The sequence below is a fragment of the Guillardia theta genome, assembly GCF_000315625.1.
Source record: "Guillardia theta CCMP2712 unplaced genomic scaffold GUITHscaffold_335, whole genome shotgun sequence".
Classification (NCBI taxonomy): Eukaryota; class Cryptophyceae; order Pyrenomonadales; family Geminigeraceae; genus Guillardia; species Guillardia theta.
In genome coordinates this window covers 4052-20047 of record NW_005434342.1, presented here as the reverse complement: position 1 = coordinate 20047, position 15996 = coordinate 4052, and the positions used below count along the sequence as shown (strand labels likewise).

Genomic DNA, 15996 nt, shown 5'->3' with positions numbered 1-15996 from the left:
TCTTCTCCTCTTCTTACTTTTCCACTTCGCTTTTGCTCTCCCACTCTCCATTCTTACTTCCTCTCAGAACGATCCAAGGAAAGTTCAGATTAATGCGTGGACTTCACTTCTTCAAGGTTGACTTCTTCGAGAAGAGTAAGATATCTCTCCTTCTCCTCTTCCTCCTCCTTGTCCTCCTCCTTGTCCTCCTCCTTCCCCTCGTCCTCGTCCTCCTCTTCCTTCTCCTCTCCCTCCTCCTCCTCTTCCCTGTTCTGCCTCTGCTCGTGCTCCTGCTGTTTTTGCTGCTGCTAACCTACTTTGTTCTGCTTCTCCTCCCTCTCTTTCTCTCCTCACCTGGTTTAACAGACTCAGGCGGACGTCTTGAGCTTCAGTACAAGGGAGTTGATACCAACAATGAGTTTGTGTACCTTCACGGCTTCGTCCCTCCCCTGGCACCCGGGGCGGCTCCGTACCCAGAGCTGTACAAGAAGAAGGGAAAGAAATGGAAACGACTGAGCGTCATCGAGAAGGAGGAAGAAGAGGAGAAGGAGAAGGAGAAGGAGGAGAAGGAGAAGGAGGAGAAGGAGAAGGAGGAGAAGGAGAAGAACAATAATGGAAAGGGAGGAGACGGAGGAAAGGGAGGAGACGGAGGAAAGGGAGGAGACGGAGGAAAGGGAGGCGACGGAGGAAAGGGAGGAGCTGGAGCTGGAGCTGGAGCTGGAGATGTAGGCGGGGCTGGATCAGCACCAGGAATGCCCACAGGACTCTCCATCTTAAACAAGTAAGAGTTGAAACGAGGACGAGGACAAAACGAAGGAAGCGGGGCGGGGAAAGAGGAAGGGAAGTTGAGGACGGGGGTTGTAGGGGAGGCACGAGGCAAAAGGAGATAGGAGATAGGAGAGGAGGAGGAGGAGGAGGAGGAGGAGGAGTTGACGTGAGGATTTTCTCGCAGCAACTGTGCTAAATTCAGAGATGGTCGATCTATCCTGGTAACCACTTCCCCCTCCTAACCTCCACCCTTCTACCGTTTTCCAATGTTGTCTCCCTGTACTAACTCCTTCATTCTGCCTCTCCTCCTCCTTCTCCTCTCCCTCCTCCTCTTCCTCTCCTCCTCTTCCTTCATCGTCTCCATCTTGCTCTGCCTCTCCTCCTCTTTCCTCGCTCTCCTCTTCTCTCTTCCTCCTGCTCCTCGTCTTTCTCTCTTCCTCCTGCTCCTCGTCACCTCCCTCCCTCCTCTTCCTCTTGCCTCGCATCGTTGCTCACTGAAGCGTATCAAAGTCGACGGATGCCGAGATGTCGCTACTTGCTGAGTGCATGTCACAAGATTGTCAACAAGCGCTAGCGGTGACCATACAAGATGCTCCTCCTCCTCCCTTCTCTTCCTTCCCCTCTTTCCCCTTCCACTTTCCTTCAGTCTCCTTTTCTCTCTCTCTTTTCTTTCTCTTCCTCCCTCCTCCTCTCTCCTCCGCCCTCGACATTTTCTTCATCTTGACTTCTTTCTTTCTCTTCTCCTTGCTGAGTGAATTCACAGCCGGAGGTCGGATGTCGTTGGACTGACGCTAATCGCTTGTGTTATGCGCCAAGTGGACAGGTGAAGAGATGATGATACAAGATATGATGATACAAGATAAGATGATATAAGATATGATGATAGAAGATATGATGATAGAAGATATGATGATAGAAGATATGATGATATTAGAAATGGCTAGGGATTGGGAGCAGGAAGTGAGAGTTGCATCGCATGGAGGAAGTGGAACAGAATAAGAATGAAAGTGGAACAGAATAAGAATGAAAGTGGAACAGAATAAGAATGAAAGTGGAACAGATTAAGAATGAAAGTGGAACAGAATAAGAATGAAAGTGGAACAGATTAAGAATGAAAGTGGAACAGATTAAGAATGAAAGTGGAACAGATTAAGAATGAAAGTGGAACAGATTAAGAATGAGCAGGAGCAGCGCAGGAACGCAAGAAAGAGGTAGAGGTAGGAATAGAGATAGAGGTGGACATTGGGAAAGAGATAGAGGGAGAGATAAAGATAAAGATAAAGATAGATATAAAGATAGAGATAGAGATAAAGATAAAGATAAATATGGACATAGAGATAAAGATTAAGATAAAGATAAAGATAGATATGGACATAGAGATAAAGATTAAGATAAAGATAAAGATAAAGATAAAGATGTTGTAAAGGACACTCGTTGACGTTTGATTGGCAGGCCTGGTGTGATGCGAATCCTGATAGCTCAAGTTGTCACGGTCTAAACGGCTATGAAGATAAGGTGAGCAGATCTAAAACCTTCACTGCCCCAGCTACTTCAACTTCACTCCTCCTCTTCTCCACTCTTCTCGTCCCCTCTCCTCCCTGTTCTTCTGCTCCCCTCAACTCTCCTCTTCGCCCTCTACCCTTTCCTTCTCCTCTACTTTCCCTCCTACCTTTCTCCTCCCCTCTCCCCTCTCGTCTTCATGTCCGTTTTCTCACTCTCATTCTCTGACCTTCTTATGTTTCTTACAGAAATGGAAACCTATCGAGCTTATCGCTGCTGCCACAGACCCTGTGAATTTCCTCCTCCTCCTCCTCCTCCTTCTACCCTCCACTTTGCTGCGATGCTGCTACTGCTTCTCCTCTTTCTCATCGTCTGACCTCCTTCTCAACTCCCTCCCTTCTCACAAGTTGGCAGAAATTCAACTACGGATGCACTTGCATGAAGAGATGCTCTTACACAAAGGTTCGATCCTTGTCAGCTTTATAGTTCTTTTCTTCCCTCATTCCTCCCCCTCCCTCCCTCCCTCCCTCCCTCCCTCCTCCCGCTCCGTCCCAGCAGGATTGTTTCCTGACATCCAGTTATTTTGCAGAGCAGCAAAACTCTCCGATGTGACAGCAAGTCCAAGAAGGTAGGCAAAGCTCTTGCTCCTTCGTCCCCTTCTCCTCCTCCTCCTCTTCCTCCTACTGTTTCCTTCTCCTCCTCTTCCAACTTTCTCCTCCTCCTCCTCTTCTGCTATACTACCACCATCACCGCAACCATTTGTCTACTCCCCCTCCCCCCCCCTTCTCCTCCTCGTTCTTCTTCTCTTCCTCACTTTGCTTGCAGGCGGGTGTTGACGTGGATGTTTGGAATGGCGCGAAGACCATTACAGATTCGGTGATGCATCGTTCTACCCTCTCCTCCGCTCGCTCTTGTTCTCCTATATGTCTGCAAAAAGCTTCCTCGTCCTCCTCGTCTTCTACTTGCTCTGATTGCCTCGAACAGGACAAGGGCCGCGTCTGCGTCTGTGCTTGTGGACAGACGCTCAAACCGGCGTCAACCTGGATGATATCGAGCTAGAGGAGGAGTACGTGTGGAAACATCTATCTCTTCTGTTTCGTTGTTTGTGTTGAATTGCAGCTTGTCGTTTTGTGTGAGAGCATGGTAAACAAGCATCAATATCAAGCTCATTTCCGTATTTTCATTCCTTTTCGACTTGTTTAACATCTTAAGGAGGTATCTACACATTCATTCCCACCACATATCAAATCTTACATGTTCATCTTTTACAATCTCGAATGCGCACTGTAAGTTACAACTTCATCGCCTCGAACATCAACATTCTTGTGGAGCAATCCATAACTTCTATCTTCACAATGTCATGATGTTTCCTTGAGAGTCATGAATCACTCTCTTCTCCTCTATGAAACGAATGCTGTTGAGCAAGCACTCAACCTGCTTCCTCCTCTTCGGACACCCGTGTCTTGCCTTCCTCATCTCCTCCTCGCGCTCCATTTTAAGCTCCTCAACGAGCCTCCTCCTGGGCTCGCACAGTCTGTCTCGGTTGATTTTCAAGCAGCAATCTTGTTGAATTGTGATATCAGGCATTTCCATCCGATGATATTCAGAGAGTTCAATCTTGTTCTTGGGTGAGCACGAGATGTGAGCGAGATAAGAACAAGGGGAGGAGAGGAAATTAGAGCAGGTAAACCAAGAGGCAGGAAGACGAGGATAAGATGTAGCGATAAGAGGGGGGAGAGCGGGTGAACGAGGAAGAAGGAAGACAAGGAAAGGATGTAGCGATGAGAGGGGGGAGAGCAGGTGAACGAGGAAGAAGGAAGAAGAGGAAAGGATGTAGCGATGAGAGGGGAGGTAGGATAGCACGTGGGGAGCAAGTCAGGATGGAAGGACTGTGAGGAGGAGATACTAATAATAAGGTCCGAATCCACCCAGACAAAAGCTGACAGTCACTGGAAGATCTTGAGATCCTATGACCCTCTGCACTAGCCAGATGAGAGGGGTACTGGTCAGTTTCTAGAGGGGTACTCGGACGAGGTTGTAGAGGGGTACATCCCTCTCTAACCGTTTAGATCGCAACGTTTCAACAAGCCTTTAGACTTTACTACAAAAAGAGTCGAATGCTGACAGTCAAAATGAGTCAAATCAAGGCATTTCGTAAACATCAACGTTTGCTCCAGAAATCCCCAGCCGTTGTAAAAGCCGCAGTCTCGGACGGCGCAGCGGCGCCTGGTCATTGGTGCCGGGGCGCGGCCCGTCCGAGCCCAACCGGGTGTTGGCCGCCAGGCCGGGCGCCCGGCCTGGCTGGCGCCGGTCACTGGTGGCCGGTCACCAAGCAAAGTTGGCCGGCGGCGCCCAGGCCCGGGACCGTGGGAACTTAGCTGCACTGCCTGAGACTCCGGCGGCGTAAAGCGCCCGGCCGGCACGGCGGGCCCCCGGCAGCTTGTAACTGAGTGTCGTGGCACCCGAAATTTTGGATTGACGACCGGCGTCACTCTGTACGGTCCCGGCGATCGGGCGCCGCGCGGCCCGGGCCGCGCCCACCCGGCACCGTAGGCTGCCGCCGGAGGCTCCGAGCCTCCGAGGCTCCGCGCGGCCGCTCACGGTTGACAGCCGAACCGTGGACGGTGACGGAGCCTCCCGGTCCGGGAGCCTGGGAGGCCGCAGCCCTCCGGGGCTCCCGGCGCCCATAGCGTTGACATTTTCCGCCGTCTGTCTGTCAGACAGACGGCGGAGCGGAGCCTAGTACCAGAGCGGCTGAGTGACTCTTTAGAGTCAAAGTGAAGTGAAAAATCAGTACGAGGACAACTTGGCAGGATAGTCGACTCGGCGAGGAGGCTTGACCCTGACACTGTCGCACAGGCCAAACGGCGAGAAGAGAAAAGACAGCCCGGCCCGAGCCTCGGAACCAAACCCAATCCTGCCGACTGCTGTCGCCCCCAAACTTACGGAGGCTTCAACTGGGTGACTCTGCTGAGTGACGGTGGCAGCCGGACGCCGGACACTGAGTGTACGGTCCGACCGTCGGGCCGCGCCGCCGCCGCCGCGGCCGACCCGGTCGGCCGAACCCTCACTGGAGTCCGGGTTCAACCGTTGCTGCGGGTTCCCCAATGATTACTAGGTTACTCAAAGCGACTCAGGCCCGGAGTTAAAAATGACTCGGTCGGAACTTCCGATCGGATCGAGCCTTCCACCCTCGCGGCACGGCGTCAGTGACGGCGGCATGTATGGCCTGCCAGTCACTCGGGCGAGAACTTCGGAAGAAGTCGGAAGGAGGTTGTTCTTTTTCAATGCCCTCATCTCCACGTGATCAAGTCTTCGATGCAATTAGAACTTGCAAGCGATTGGAAAATACACAGGGTATATTACAATAATGTTCATGTCTAATGATGTTCACTCTGACTTATAGTGCTAGGAACATCTCTACTCTAAGAAGTACCGCCCAGACAACCTCCTTTCCTCCTCTCCCTCATACATCATCACCTCTCCGTGGCTCTCTTCCCCTAGTCGGCGGTCTGTGAAGATTCTCCCGCCGTCTGACTTGTGAAATGTCGGGAGCCTCACGCTCGTGAAGTTCCCGTCCTGGTTGATGGACCTCTCTAGAGACCCTCGGGCGCTCTTTCCCAGCCTCTCGTACGCTCCTCCGTCGGTCAGACTGCCATGCTGGTCGATGGATCGAAACTGCGGGCCCATGCACGCCACGCCGAGGAGCCAAGCGGGGCATGCTCGATGAGTGAGGGTGATGACGGGGGCGGAGGAGGAGTCGGGGAGGGAGATGCTGGTGCAGCTTGCTGAGAAGGACCCTCGAGCCCAGCTTTTACGGCGACGCTGTTGTTGATCCAGACAGAATGAGCGGGAGGAGGGATCAGGGCAGATGAGGGTACATCGTCGGTGTGCAGTTGTTGTCCTGTTATTGGAGGATTCAAAGATTTCCGTCATGGGGATGGAGATCGAGGAGAAGGATGCGAGGGAAAGATGGACGGAGGGGGAGGGGATGAAGAGGAGGTGATGGATGGGAGAGGGAGGAGGAGAGGTGCGGATCAGGGAGAGAGGAGTTGTTATTTATTCGCAACGCTTACGACCGTTTTCATCACGTCCCCGCCCTTCTTGTTGCGCCATCCTTTCAACTGATGTCACGTGGGTTAGGACGAATCGTCGAGGTTGAGGGCCTTCTTGTCTGAATATCACAACGGTTGGCGTCGTCGGTCACAAGGGCATTTAACTCCTGGTCGCTAGGAACATCGTTTACAACACCCTCTTGCAAAAAAAAACAAACTGTTTTCTTCACAGCCTGCCTCGGAGGTAGTCATATCAAGAACGAAAAGGCATCAATCCTAGATCAGCATAATCTCCTGTAAACTGATCATTTCCCCTTTGAGGCAGTAGTAGTTGGTCGCAGGCCCCCGTTTCAAGTTTCGGATCTCCGTTTACTACACGGGGTGACCACAAACAGCAGGGGCGGCCGGTCAGCATCGTCAGGATCTAAGGACTCCGCCGGGCCCGGGATCCGATCCGATCCTTGGCCTTGCGGCCACTGGCCTACTAGCCCGTACGCAGCACAGTGTGCCAGGCCTGGCCGCACCGGGCTTCGGGTGACACGGTCCAATGGTCTGCGGGGGCCACCGCCGCCGGTATCATCCGGGAGTCCGGCGGAGCCCGTCCGATCATTACTCCGTGACTCGGAGTCACAGAGTCGGCGGCGATCATCGGATGTTTACGCCACCGTACTACCTCCGGCGGCCGCCGCCCGGCCGCCTCGCCGTCGACTTCGACTGACCGTGACACTGATCGGGCACTGTCATCATATGGATTGGCGGCATCCAATCACAGACGGTGAGTACGGTACCGTCGGTCGGATCGGAGTCTGCCCGGCGGTGCCCGGGACTTCAAGTAGAGTCCGACGCACATTTGTCGGAGCCTGATCATCCTTTCATCCAATCCGTTCCGACCTCCGATGATTCTGCCGCCGCTGCCATACTGGCATCGGTATTGCAAACCCTCTTACCGTACTTGTTCAACGGTTGACGCCATCGTGGCAAGCGGCCATGGCAGCGTACTCTTCCTTGCCGATGGGTGAGATTGTCTCCTCCGATTCAACTCCCTCACCAAGGAAGCTTCAAGTTCGAGGTAAGCCTTCAACGCGGAAACCATGATGATGCGGCAATGAACTCCGAAACAGACCGGCCATGCTGACCTTTTCCGCAGAGCGGCAGCAGTAATGCCTGGAACAGCATTCGAGCTTCTCAGTGAGTCATGCAAACTGCAAGATCAATAAAGGCTTCCGGTCGATGATCTTCTCACTTCATCTCTTAGCACCAATCTGTTCACTCTGTTATGACAAAAAGCACCGACTGAGTTTTGCGTATTCCAGCCGCAGCCTATCAGCATGGTTGGCCTCATCTATCATTGAATCGCTGCTGCGGCTCGCCCTGCTCATCACTCCTTCGATGCAGAGGGCGACGGCGGAGGCTCCGACTCGGAATGAACATGGGGCATGGGGACCTTTTACTCAAAGTTAAGTTAAAAATCAGTACGAGGACAGGGCATGGGGCGTACTCCGACTTAAGTTAACGCCGCCGTTTTAACTGAGAGTAAAGGACTGAGGGCCTCAGCCGCCTCTCAGGGCCCGGCGGCCCGGCCCGCCACCGCGCGCGCCGGGCGGGACTCAGTCCCGGAGCCTCACTGTCAGGGGGAGGAGGGCCCTCTAAGGAGAAGTCCGACCGTCAACGGAAGAACTTGGAACTCAGGCGACCGTTAGCCTTGCATGACTCAGCCAGTGAGTTGAGACCCGGGAGTCTCGCATTACGCCTTCACCCTACCCCCTGCTTTTCCCCTGGCTTGAGCTACGGACTACCAGGTACAGGTAGTGGTGACTCCCAAATGATTTCTCTGAGGCGGAGGCTGACCTCCACGATACTGCCCCCTTCGTTCAAGCACCCTACCCCTTCTATTCCAAAGTATTTCGTACCCCACCTTCCGTGTTGTTCCCATGGAGAGTTTACTACCTCTAACCCTTCATAGTTACACCTTGGTTGCACCCTACCCCCAAATTTTACATCAGTTCAAGCTGAAAATAAGGGGTATTCAAATACCCTCTACCCTTTACTGGATATCCGCCTACTCCTGCTACCTTCTTCCTGCAGTGCTGACCTTTACCCTACCTCACGAGTACCCGAGATACGCCCTTCCAGAACAAGGTCTCCAGTTTTAACTATTCAAAGAAGTGTGAAGTTATATGGCTTACCATAGGTAAAACTGCATATCATGCTTCCCTCTTCTTCAAAGATATACCACCCCGTGTAGAGCTCGAATTAATACCCCTGGTCTTCAGTGTACTGAAACGAAAGCAGTTGATCCTGGTACCTGCTCCTAGTCGCTACAAGTGTTCCCCCACCCACCCCTAAAAATTAATTCTCATTTTGGAGACTACCCCAATTTTGAGACATCAAAGTACCGGTGTGTCAATTTCTGTACCCCCTCAGCTTGGCTCTAAGCAATGGACACGCAAGCAAGGACTCACACTGAGCCACCCCCACCCCTACGCCTTGGCCCCGTCGACTTCATACAAATGCACACCACTTTCGTAACCACCACCCGTCCTCTGGAGCAAACATATTACCTACCCCATTACACAAGCGGCACCCGTGGAAAACCTCTGTGCGTACCCCCTTTCTTTTCCAGACTTTAACACCACCCCCTTTCAACGCCTCTCTGCGCCCCCAACTGATGCACTGGGAATCTAAGTCTGCAACCCCACCTTCATGATCGGAGATCTTTCGTATGTACCTCTAATTGAAAGTCATCATCACTCCTGGTTTAGCCCTTTGTATTGATCCCTCTCACCACCCCATTGGTCCCTAGGAAAATGCTCACCACTGATCTTTAACCCCGTCTTTTTCGACTACCCCTCCTTGCCTGGCAACACCCTACCTATGCAAAAAGATTGCACCCGTGTGAGATCCAACCAGTCAGACCAACACCACCCACCCTTGTATCCTTGTTTGACTAGGCGGAGCGTTGGAGACAAGTATACTGCTCTAGGTCCACGATTTTATAGGTGCAGGATTATCATCAGCTGTCATACTACTCATATTCAATCTCAGATCAAGAAAAAATTTATGACCCCACCCTCCCAATATCTGGGATTTTCCTTGCTTCTGAACTACCAGAATAGTTCCACCATCCTGAATACCCCCCACTACCCCCCACTGAATTGTTGAGGAGTGTACCCCTAAACACTCACCACCCTACCCCCGAATCCTGGTGATCACAAGCCTCCCTCGTTCTGATCCTCCCAGCATGCCAGTACAATCACGCTGATGCGAGATACCACCCCTTTACCCCTACCCCCAGAATTACACATATATCCCGGTAATATCACCGGGTGTGTTTAGCCTCTAGGGCGCTACGTTCCGAAAAGAGCCGTAATATGATTAAATGATGTCTTTTGGATCAGGTTAAAATATTATACACACCCTTGATTACTTGAAAATATGTTGTTTCGACAATTAAAAGTTCTAAAAGATTTTAGGGGCTCTGCGTCGGGGGCCACGCACTTGCTACAGGTCCCACAGGTACCCCTACCCCGATTTCGAGCTGCTGCTGCCCAAAGTTTTGTCATCTCTGTGGTACCCCCTGTGATCACCCTCACCCCTACCCCATTAGGTCGTCTGGCCTAATTTAAGACTACCCAGCTCCGCGTAATGAGCCCTGGGATCTGGTGGGTTGATTTTGTAGTCGATAAAAAAACCAAGGCATATCACTTGAGGATCCCAAAAAAGTACAAGTGTGTAGAGTGCAACTTGGCAGCTGCTTTCTTTTGTTTGTCAGGCAGGCGTATCCCTTGAAGATCCCAGCCTACCAGTCGAAAAAGGGTAGGGGTCACTACCCAACCCTACCAGTTTTTGCGCCCTGCCCACCCCTTGCAGAATCCACCCCTGGTGGCGATCCACCCGTTCCCCTTTCCTCCTTCCTTCCCCCTCGTCAATCCTGACTCCTCCGTCCCTCCTGCCTTCACCAATCTCCTCCCTCCCTGCTCCACCATCGACTCTGAAAGTTAGCCCCCCCCCCTCCTCTCCTGTACCTTCTTGACAGTAGTTCTCCCAACACGCGCAAGATGCAGAATCCTCCAATCCTCCCGTCGCTGTCGTCCATTCAAACCCCTGCATGCCTTGCAAATTCTTGCCATGGTATCCAGAATTTGGCGTCACTCCCAGTGCCCAAGAGTCTTCAGAAGCAAATACTGGCGCCCATTCAGACGTCTCCTCTCAATACTCTACTAGGCATGTCATGGTCCAATGAGAATTTCTCCGCTGCTTCCAAGAGCAATCAGGCTCGCAACACCTCAAACAATAGCATCTATACTGCGACCCATGCTCAGAACTCGGAGCTTCGCACTCCTCCTCCATCGGGCTCCTCGGATTCAAGCCCTCCCAGCTCCACTCCAACAACTCCTCAAGTTCGGTTCGCCTTCAACAACTCTCTGTCACAGGATCATCGCATGAGCTTCTCGCCCTCCAAACCCTCTTCGCTCAGCACCAACCACAACCACGACAAGACGCAGGATAAGAGTAATGTACACACTGAGGAAGCTCCTGTGTATACTGGCGTGTCGCGTTCTGGACTTAATGGCCGATGGAGGGCTCAACTCAGCACTCGTGGCCGAACTGTCCATTTGGGAACGTTCGCTACTGCTGAAGAAGCTGCAAAGGCCTGGGACAGAGCTGCTGTACAAGAGCGTGGCAAAGCCGCCGTGACGAACTTTAGTTTGTCAGACTACCTCAATCCGGATGGATCTCTCAAGGTAGACCCGCCTTAGATGCTTGTTCGCACAAGTTCTAACTGTATGCCAGCCGGACGTTACCGCTAGCGCGAATGCGGGAAAGAATGAGGATGGCTCGGGAACTGGGCACAAGACATTTCGCGGGGTTTACCACAGGTTATATCTTGTTGAGGCAAGACTGTTCGAAGCTGACTTCTACGTTACCAGTGGGACGTATGGACGTTGGAAGGCTAGAATCGTTGTTAATGGGCAGAAGATTCACCTCGGAACGTTTGCGACAGCAGAGGAAGCTGCAAAGGCGTGGGACTTGAAGGCGATCGGTAAGATTCTGAACTTGCTTTACGCCTGTAGTGACTCTCCTCTCAGAATACCGCGGCAAGGGAACCGTCACAAACTTTGACCCATCGGACTATGCCGGCGTTGGTCAGGATGACGGCAAGGCCGAGCCTGGAAGCGACACTGAGTCAAAAATGCCCTCCATCGGATCACTCCTTGGCAAGCGTACGGCCGATAGTCCCTTGGAGTCCTCGAAGCTTCGCTACGGGTTTCAGCTGCAGACCCACGACGACCGACAGAGCGACGGGTCTGTCTCGCCGACGGTCTGTACCCCAAGAGACCAGCCGTCATCACCAGAAAAACGATCAAAGCTTTCTCCTATCCTTCAGAAGACAACCGCCGCTCTCAGCCTGAATCGCGCACCAGAGACCGAATACACCAAGAGCGACGTCAAGAGAGAGACTGAGTGTGCCGTTGCATCGTTGTTGTCACTTTGCAATGTTGCAGCAGCGATGGAGCCCATCAGCTGTTAGAGCCTGTGACATAATGTTAACACATGATAACTTGACGAGTTGTGCTGTACCTCTAGATCTTATTTAATCTTAAATGTGTGCCTGTATTCTAATATTGACCTCGTACCGAAATACGCGGTCCTTGCCTGATTACACGACAATGATTAAAATTTTACTGTGGGTTTCAAGACTCGGTCTCAATTCTACGCTGAGGTTCTTGCACTGAGTGCCATGATGGGCCGTTCCTGTGGCCAGTGTGCGTGACATACGGTAGTACTGCCTCACTGCGGCACGGTCACGGTTGCCAAGTTGGCAAGTTACCGGCGCCGGTCCCGATCCGATCACTGATGCGGCCCTGATTCCATTCCAAGTTCAGTCCGACCGTACGGTCCGTCTGCCTGATGACGGACTCGGCCTGTCCAACCCGTGACCAGCTGTCCGACACCCGGCAGGAGTCCATGGACGCTGTCGACCTGTCGACTCCCGGCGGGAGTCCGGCCCGCCGGGGAGGCTACTAGCTGAGCCGGGCAGTGATACAACCACCGTGGGCCTCAGTATTTAGCCGCATGATGTCGGAGGCCAGGATAAAAGTTTGTAAAGAGTACCGGAGACAACAACACACTTTTAAATTATATCACAGTAACTTCAACTAAAATTATATGGTAGACCATTCTGATACCTTACTATTGTAATTATCTAAAACATGCTTTTTTAAAGTACCATAAATCTATATAAATACTTGTAGCCAACTCGGTATCTCTGGGGCAAAAAGTGTGGCTCAAGGGTAGGTAGGGTACTACCAATCACCATTTTCACCCCTTCTAGTCATACTGAACTATTCAATCTTAGTGGGGTGGGTTATGAACTCATGGTTTCCCTACCCCTACCAATTTGTGTCATCGCGTATCTCCAGAAGGAGGACCCTACCCACCATTATCTGTGGATATTTTCTTTGTATGGTACCGGTACGAGAGGATTTCAACCCTACAAGTAATTCTTGAAGGGTCTACCCCCCCAGCAGCCCAATGTACTACCCCGTCTTCACCATAGAGTGCACGGCTTCAACAGGGGTACCTAGAGCTGGGTTGCAGACTGGGTACTTGAAGGAATTCTTGTGGGTGGGGTCAGGTAACCCCTTCAGCGAACCAGGGTGATTCGGGTGGGTAGGGTGAACATAGCCTTAGACTTAAGGGGGTGAGGGTACATAAAGGCGTTCTCGTGGAGTTCAGAGGTGGGGTAAAACAATAAGGAAAAAGGGGGTTCAAAAGTCTGTGGTGGATGGGGTCAAAGGGGCAATTGTTGGACTGAGCTGATTGATAAGTAAGTAGGTAGGGTGGTTACTTAGATTTGATGGGTAGGGGTACTAAAAAACTGGAGTGGGGGTGGGGGTTCGATATGTCGATGGAGGATCGCAGCATGTTCATTGGGAGAATGGAAGGCGAGGACGAGGAAGAGCATTCAGGATGAGGATCATGCAAGTAGAAGAGATGAAGAGAAGAAGATGGACCTCATGTCAACAAGAAGCAGACTGTCTTCTTGGATGAATGGTGTAGATTTCATGGTTGCAATGGGCATCTTCCAGAGACCGCGCTGGTAGCAGGTAGTACGAAATGGGTGAGTGGTGATGTAAAAACAGCACTCGAACAGCTGCAAAATTACAACAGCAACTAGATTTTTTGTTGAGAAGGATATACAGAGTTATCATATCAATGCTTCTGGGTGTTGGTGCATAGTGATGAAACTCCGCTCGATGGATTTTGTTCTGAAATCTCCTTATTATTTTTGGTCGTGTTTGCAACAAAATTCTGACATTTCCGTTTCTTGTTATCGTCACAGACTTGTGGATCTATGGGAATGAGGAGAAGTCTATGATAAGCATGTAACATGCCGTGGAGAGGGCACATCGGCAGATCTTTTTAGTACACCCCTTGCTTTTCGAATTGTTTGTAGTTGGTACCTTTGTCGCTTTTTGTCTTGGTTAGGATGGACATGGGCCAGCATGCTGATGGAGAGGTGACGTGAAATCGTGTCCTGCCGTAGCTCATGACCGTTCCTCTCCCTCCAGTCGCACCATGCCGGTGACGGTGAAATGGTTGGTTCGAACGAGAGGTAAGCCAGCAGCCAGCTGGGCTGGTTTGTTGGCGAAGATGACGGGTATGATATAGCTCGGAAAGAAAGGGATCGGAGGATTTCGATTCGCCTTTTAGGAAGAAGTTTGGCAAGTTCAAGTTGAACGCTGGTACTCTATCCCTTGTGGAGACTTGTTGCTGATTGCCATGCCAAGATGCCATCAGGGAGCGAGAGAACCTGTTGAAAAGGTGTGTGGAGAGGTTCAAATATTCATCCACTAGGCTGATGCTTGATGCTCCAGGCAAACAGAAGACTTGACGATTCATTCGAGCGTGTATGCAAACCATGTGGGGATTCTACTCAGCTCCTTGCTGTTGACTGATCGGACGGCCTGTAGTCGGTCGTGCCAACTGATGGAGGGTTGCCAACACAATCGGACGCGCTGCCACTAGTCTCTCGTCCGAAGAAGTGGATGCTGGGGAAGCAGTATCCTGTGCTGGAAGGTGATGCTAGCTCTGGTGACCAACTGGCGGGGCGTCACTGACTTGGAAGGAAGGCCAACTCTACTTCATGTCTCTGAGAGATGAATCGAAGTTGGAGGAGCTGCTGCAGGTGTCGGCATGTGTTGCATGCTCTTCTTGGTTGACCAGGACCACAGAGATCGAGAGAGAGGGGAGTCAAACCTGACCGGTGAGGAGACGAGGGGGCGACCCATTGCAATAAAGTGACCTTACTGGTTCCCAGGACTTTCTTTTCGACGGACAATCTCCTGCTCTACTATCCTTTCTGTGCTGTGAGCAGCAGGTGCCTGAGACGCCATTCATGCTGACAGAGATGTCAGGACTTCGGCCCGTTGAACATCGCTTGTATCTACAAGTTTGCTCGACTGCTTGAGTGGGTTGAAGTTGGTTTTCACGCTTGTTGCTGATTGTTGCTCAGGTCAAAGCTGGATGAGAGTTTGTCAAGGGACATGAAAGTTGTTTATTTCTGCAGGCAAGATTTCGGACTTGCACGTCGCAGAATCTACCTCATCTTCTTTTGTTCTGTTGCTTCCCAGTGCTGTTGCATCCCATTCGCCCATCCTGCTCATCCTTGCTCGTCTTTTCTTGTCATTTGCTCACTTAGATTTCAGCGCGGATATGCGGCTTAGGACCAATGCTGTCACATTACTTGGCTGCTACCTTATCCTTGTGGAGAACTATACAGCAGAGGTCTATAGATTCTCCGCGTCATTCCCGTCTGTTGCTGTGTTACTGCTGCTTCTCCTACTCCTATCTCGTTACTCCTTCCATTCACCCTCGTTGACCTCTTCATGCAGGAAGCCTGGTTGCCTTTTGATTTTGAGGATTCGAACCCTTTTCTTCAGGTTAGCAACTTCCTTTGTTTTCTCCCTTGCTCCCTGCTTTCCCTCCCTTCCCTTTCTACCTGTTTTTTTATCCTTCATCGTGTTGAGTTTATCATTTATCTCGAGCAGTATCAAGACGCTTCATTCGAGAAGGAATCATGGAAGGTGAGATACTCTCTCAGCTCGAAGACATATTCCGGCTGACCAAAGTCTTTTAGCTGGATGTGGTAGATGTCCTACAGGTCTGCGAGGCAGGTAGCTGTGGAGGTAGGTGGGCTTATGGTTTGCGGCAGGGAGTTGAGAAAGCGAAGAACGAAAGATTGATAGAGGTACTAGACCTATCAGTCTTGAGTTGCTCCTCCACTGTCCCTCCTAAAACCACGATCAACTCCTAACTTCTGTCCTATCTTTCTATCCCTTTTCTCTCCTGCCTGTTCTCTCCCGCCTTCCCTTTCCCTTCGTTCTGAAGCTTTCTTCCTTCCTTGCCGCACCGCTTACTCTCTTTGTACAGATCGAGCAGTTTGACCTCTCGGTGTACGAGTACTTCGACCATCCGGTGCCTGACGCGTCTGCGTTTTTGCCTCCTCCTTATGTTCCGTCAGGCGGTGGCAGACATGCACGTCATCATCCCGGAGAAGTTCATCGCACTCAAGGTGAGGAGGGAGGTCGTTCTCCTCTACTCATGCATAGAGGGAGGAAGACTCTTCCTCTGGAAGTTTCGGCCCCCCTCTGCCCCCTTCCTCCCCCTCTCCTCCCCACCCCCCCTC

At 51.6% G+C, this 15996-nt stretch overlaps 3 protein-coding genes across 3 annotated transcripts in view; all 3 read left to right on the top strand.

The window, feature by feature from the left end:
• Window positions 1–67: 67 nt before the first annotated feature.
• Window positions 68–3306, top strand: GUITHDRAFT_149359 (hypothetical protein; the record flags this gene model as incomplete). Its single annotated transcript, XM_005818274.1, has 11 exons — window positions 68–135; window positions 346–760; window positions 932–968; window positions 1258–1323; window positions 1511–1570; window positions 2200–2262; window positions 2496–2537; window positions 2662–2709; window positions 2837–2875; window positions 3073–3123; window positions 3232–3306. Coding segments are annotated over 11 exons (964 nt in total), but the record flags the coding sequence as incomplete, so codon positions are not given.
• Window positions 3307–10281: 6975 nt separating this feature from the next.
• On the top strand, window positions 10282–11996 carry GUITHDRAFT_156624 (hypothetical protein). The gene is made up of 4 exons (XM_005818273.1): window positions 10282–11047; window positions 11097–11182; window positions 11234–11346; window positions 11393–11996. Exons 1-4 carry the CDS (start codon window positions 10361–10363, stop codon window positions 11833–11835), a joined length of 1329 nt encoding a protein of 442 aa, XP_005818330.1. The 5' UTR covers window positions 10282–10360; the 3' UTR covers window positions 11836–11996.
• Window positions 11997–13648: 1652 nt separating this feature from the next.
• Window positions 13649–15996, top strand: part of GUITHDRAFT_166905 (hypothetical protein) — a gene marked incomplete at its 3' end in the record, with an annotated part of 3603 nt that continues 1255 nt past the window's right edge. The window contains exons 1-17 of the mRNA XM_005818272.1: window positions 13649–13827; window positions 13880–13923; window positions 13980–14053; window positions 14099–14132; window positions 14186–14231; window positions 14282–14387; window positions 14441–14496; window positions 14543–14574; window positions 14629–14677; window positions 14726–14778; window positions 14824–14897; window positions 15010–15095; window positions 15203–15250; window positions 15359–15394; window positions 15472–15558; window positions 15741–15785; window positions 15832–15882. Of these exons, the coding sequence (XP_005818329.1) occupies window positions 13798–13827; window positions 13880–13923; window positions 13980–14053; window positions 14099–14132; window positions 14186–14231; window positions 14282–14387; window positions 14441–14496; window positions 14543–14574; window positions 14629–14677; window positions 14726–14778; window positions 14824–14897; window positions 15010–15095; window positions 15203–15250; window positions 15359–15394; window positions 15472–15558; window positions 15741–15785; window positions 15832–15882 (951 nt within the window). The 5' untranslated portion in view covers window positions 13649–13797. The remainder of the gene's footprint in view (window positions 13828–13879; window positions 13924–13979; window positions 14054–14098; window positions 14133–14185; window positions 14232–14281; window positions 14388–14440; window positions 14497–14542; window positions 14575–14628; window positions 14678–14725; window positions 14779–14823; window positions 14898–15009; window positions 15096–15202; window positions 15251–15358; window positions 15395–15471; window positions 15559–15740; window positions 15786–15831; window positions 15883–15996) is intronic.

What these genes read in the sequence shown, in the direction of transcription:
- GUITHDRAFT_156624 (XM_005818273.1), top strand. Translation starts at nt 10,361, where the DNA reads ATGCAGAATCCTCCAATCCTCCCGTCGCTGTCGTCCATTCAAACCCCT. An exon ending in ATCCGGATGGATCTCTCAAG is followed by an intron (nt 11,048 to 11,096) that starts GTAGACCCGCCT and finishes ACTGTATGCCAG; the next exon opens with CCGGACGTTACCGCTAGCGC. An exon ending in GTGGGACTTGAAGGCGATCG is followed by an intron (nt 11,347 to 11,392) that starts GTAAGATTCTGA and finishes CTCTCCTCTCAG; the next exon opens with AATACCGCGGCAAGGGAACC.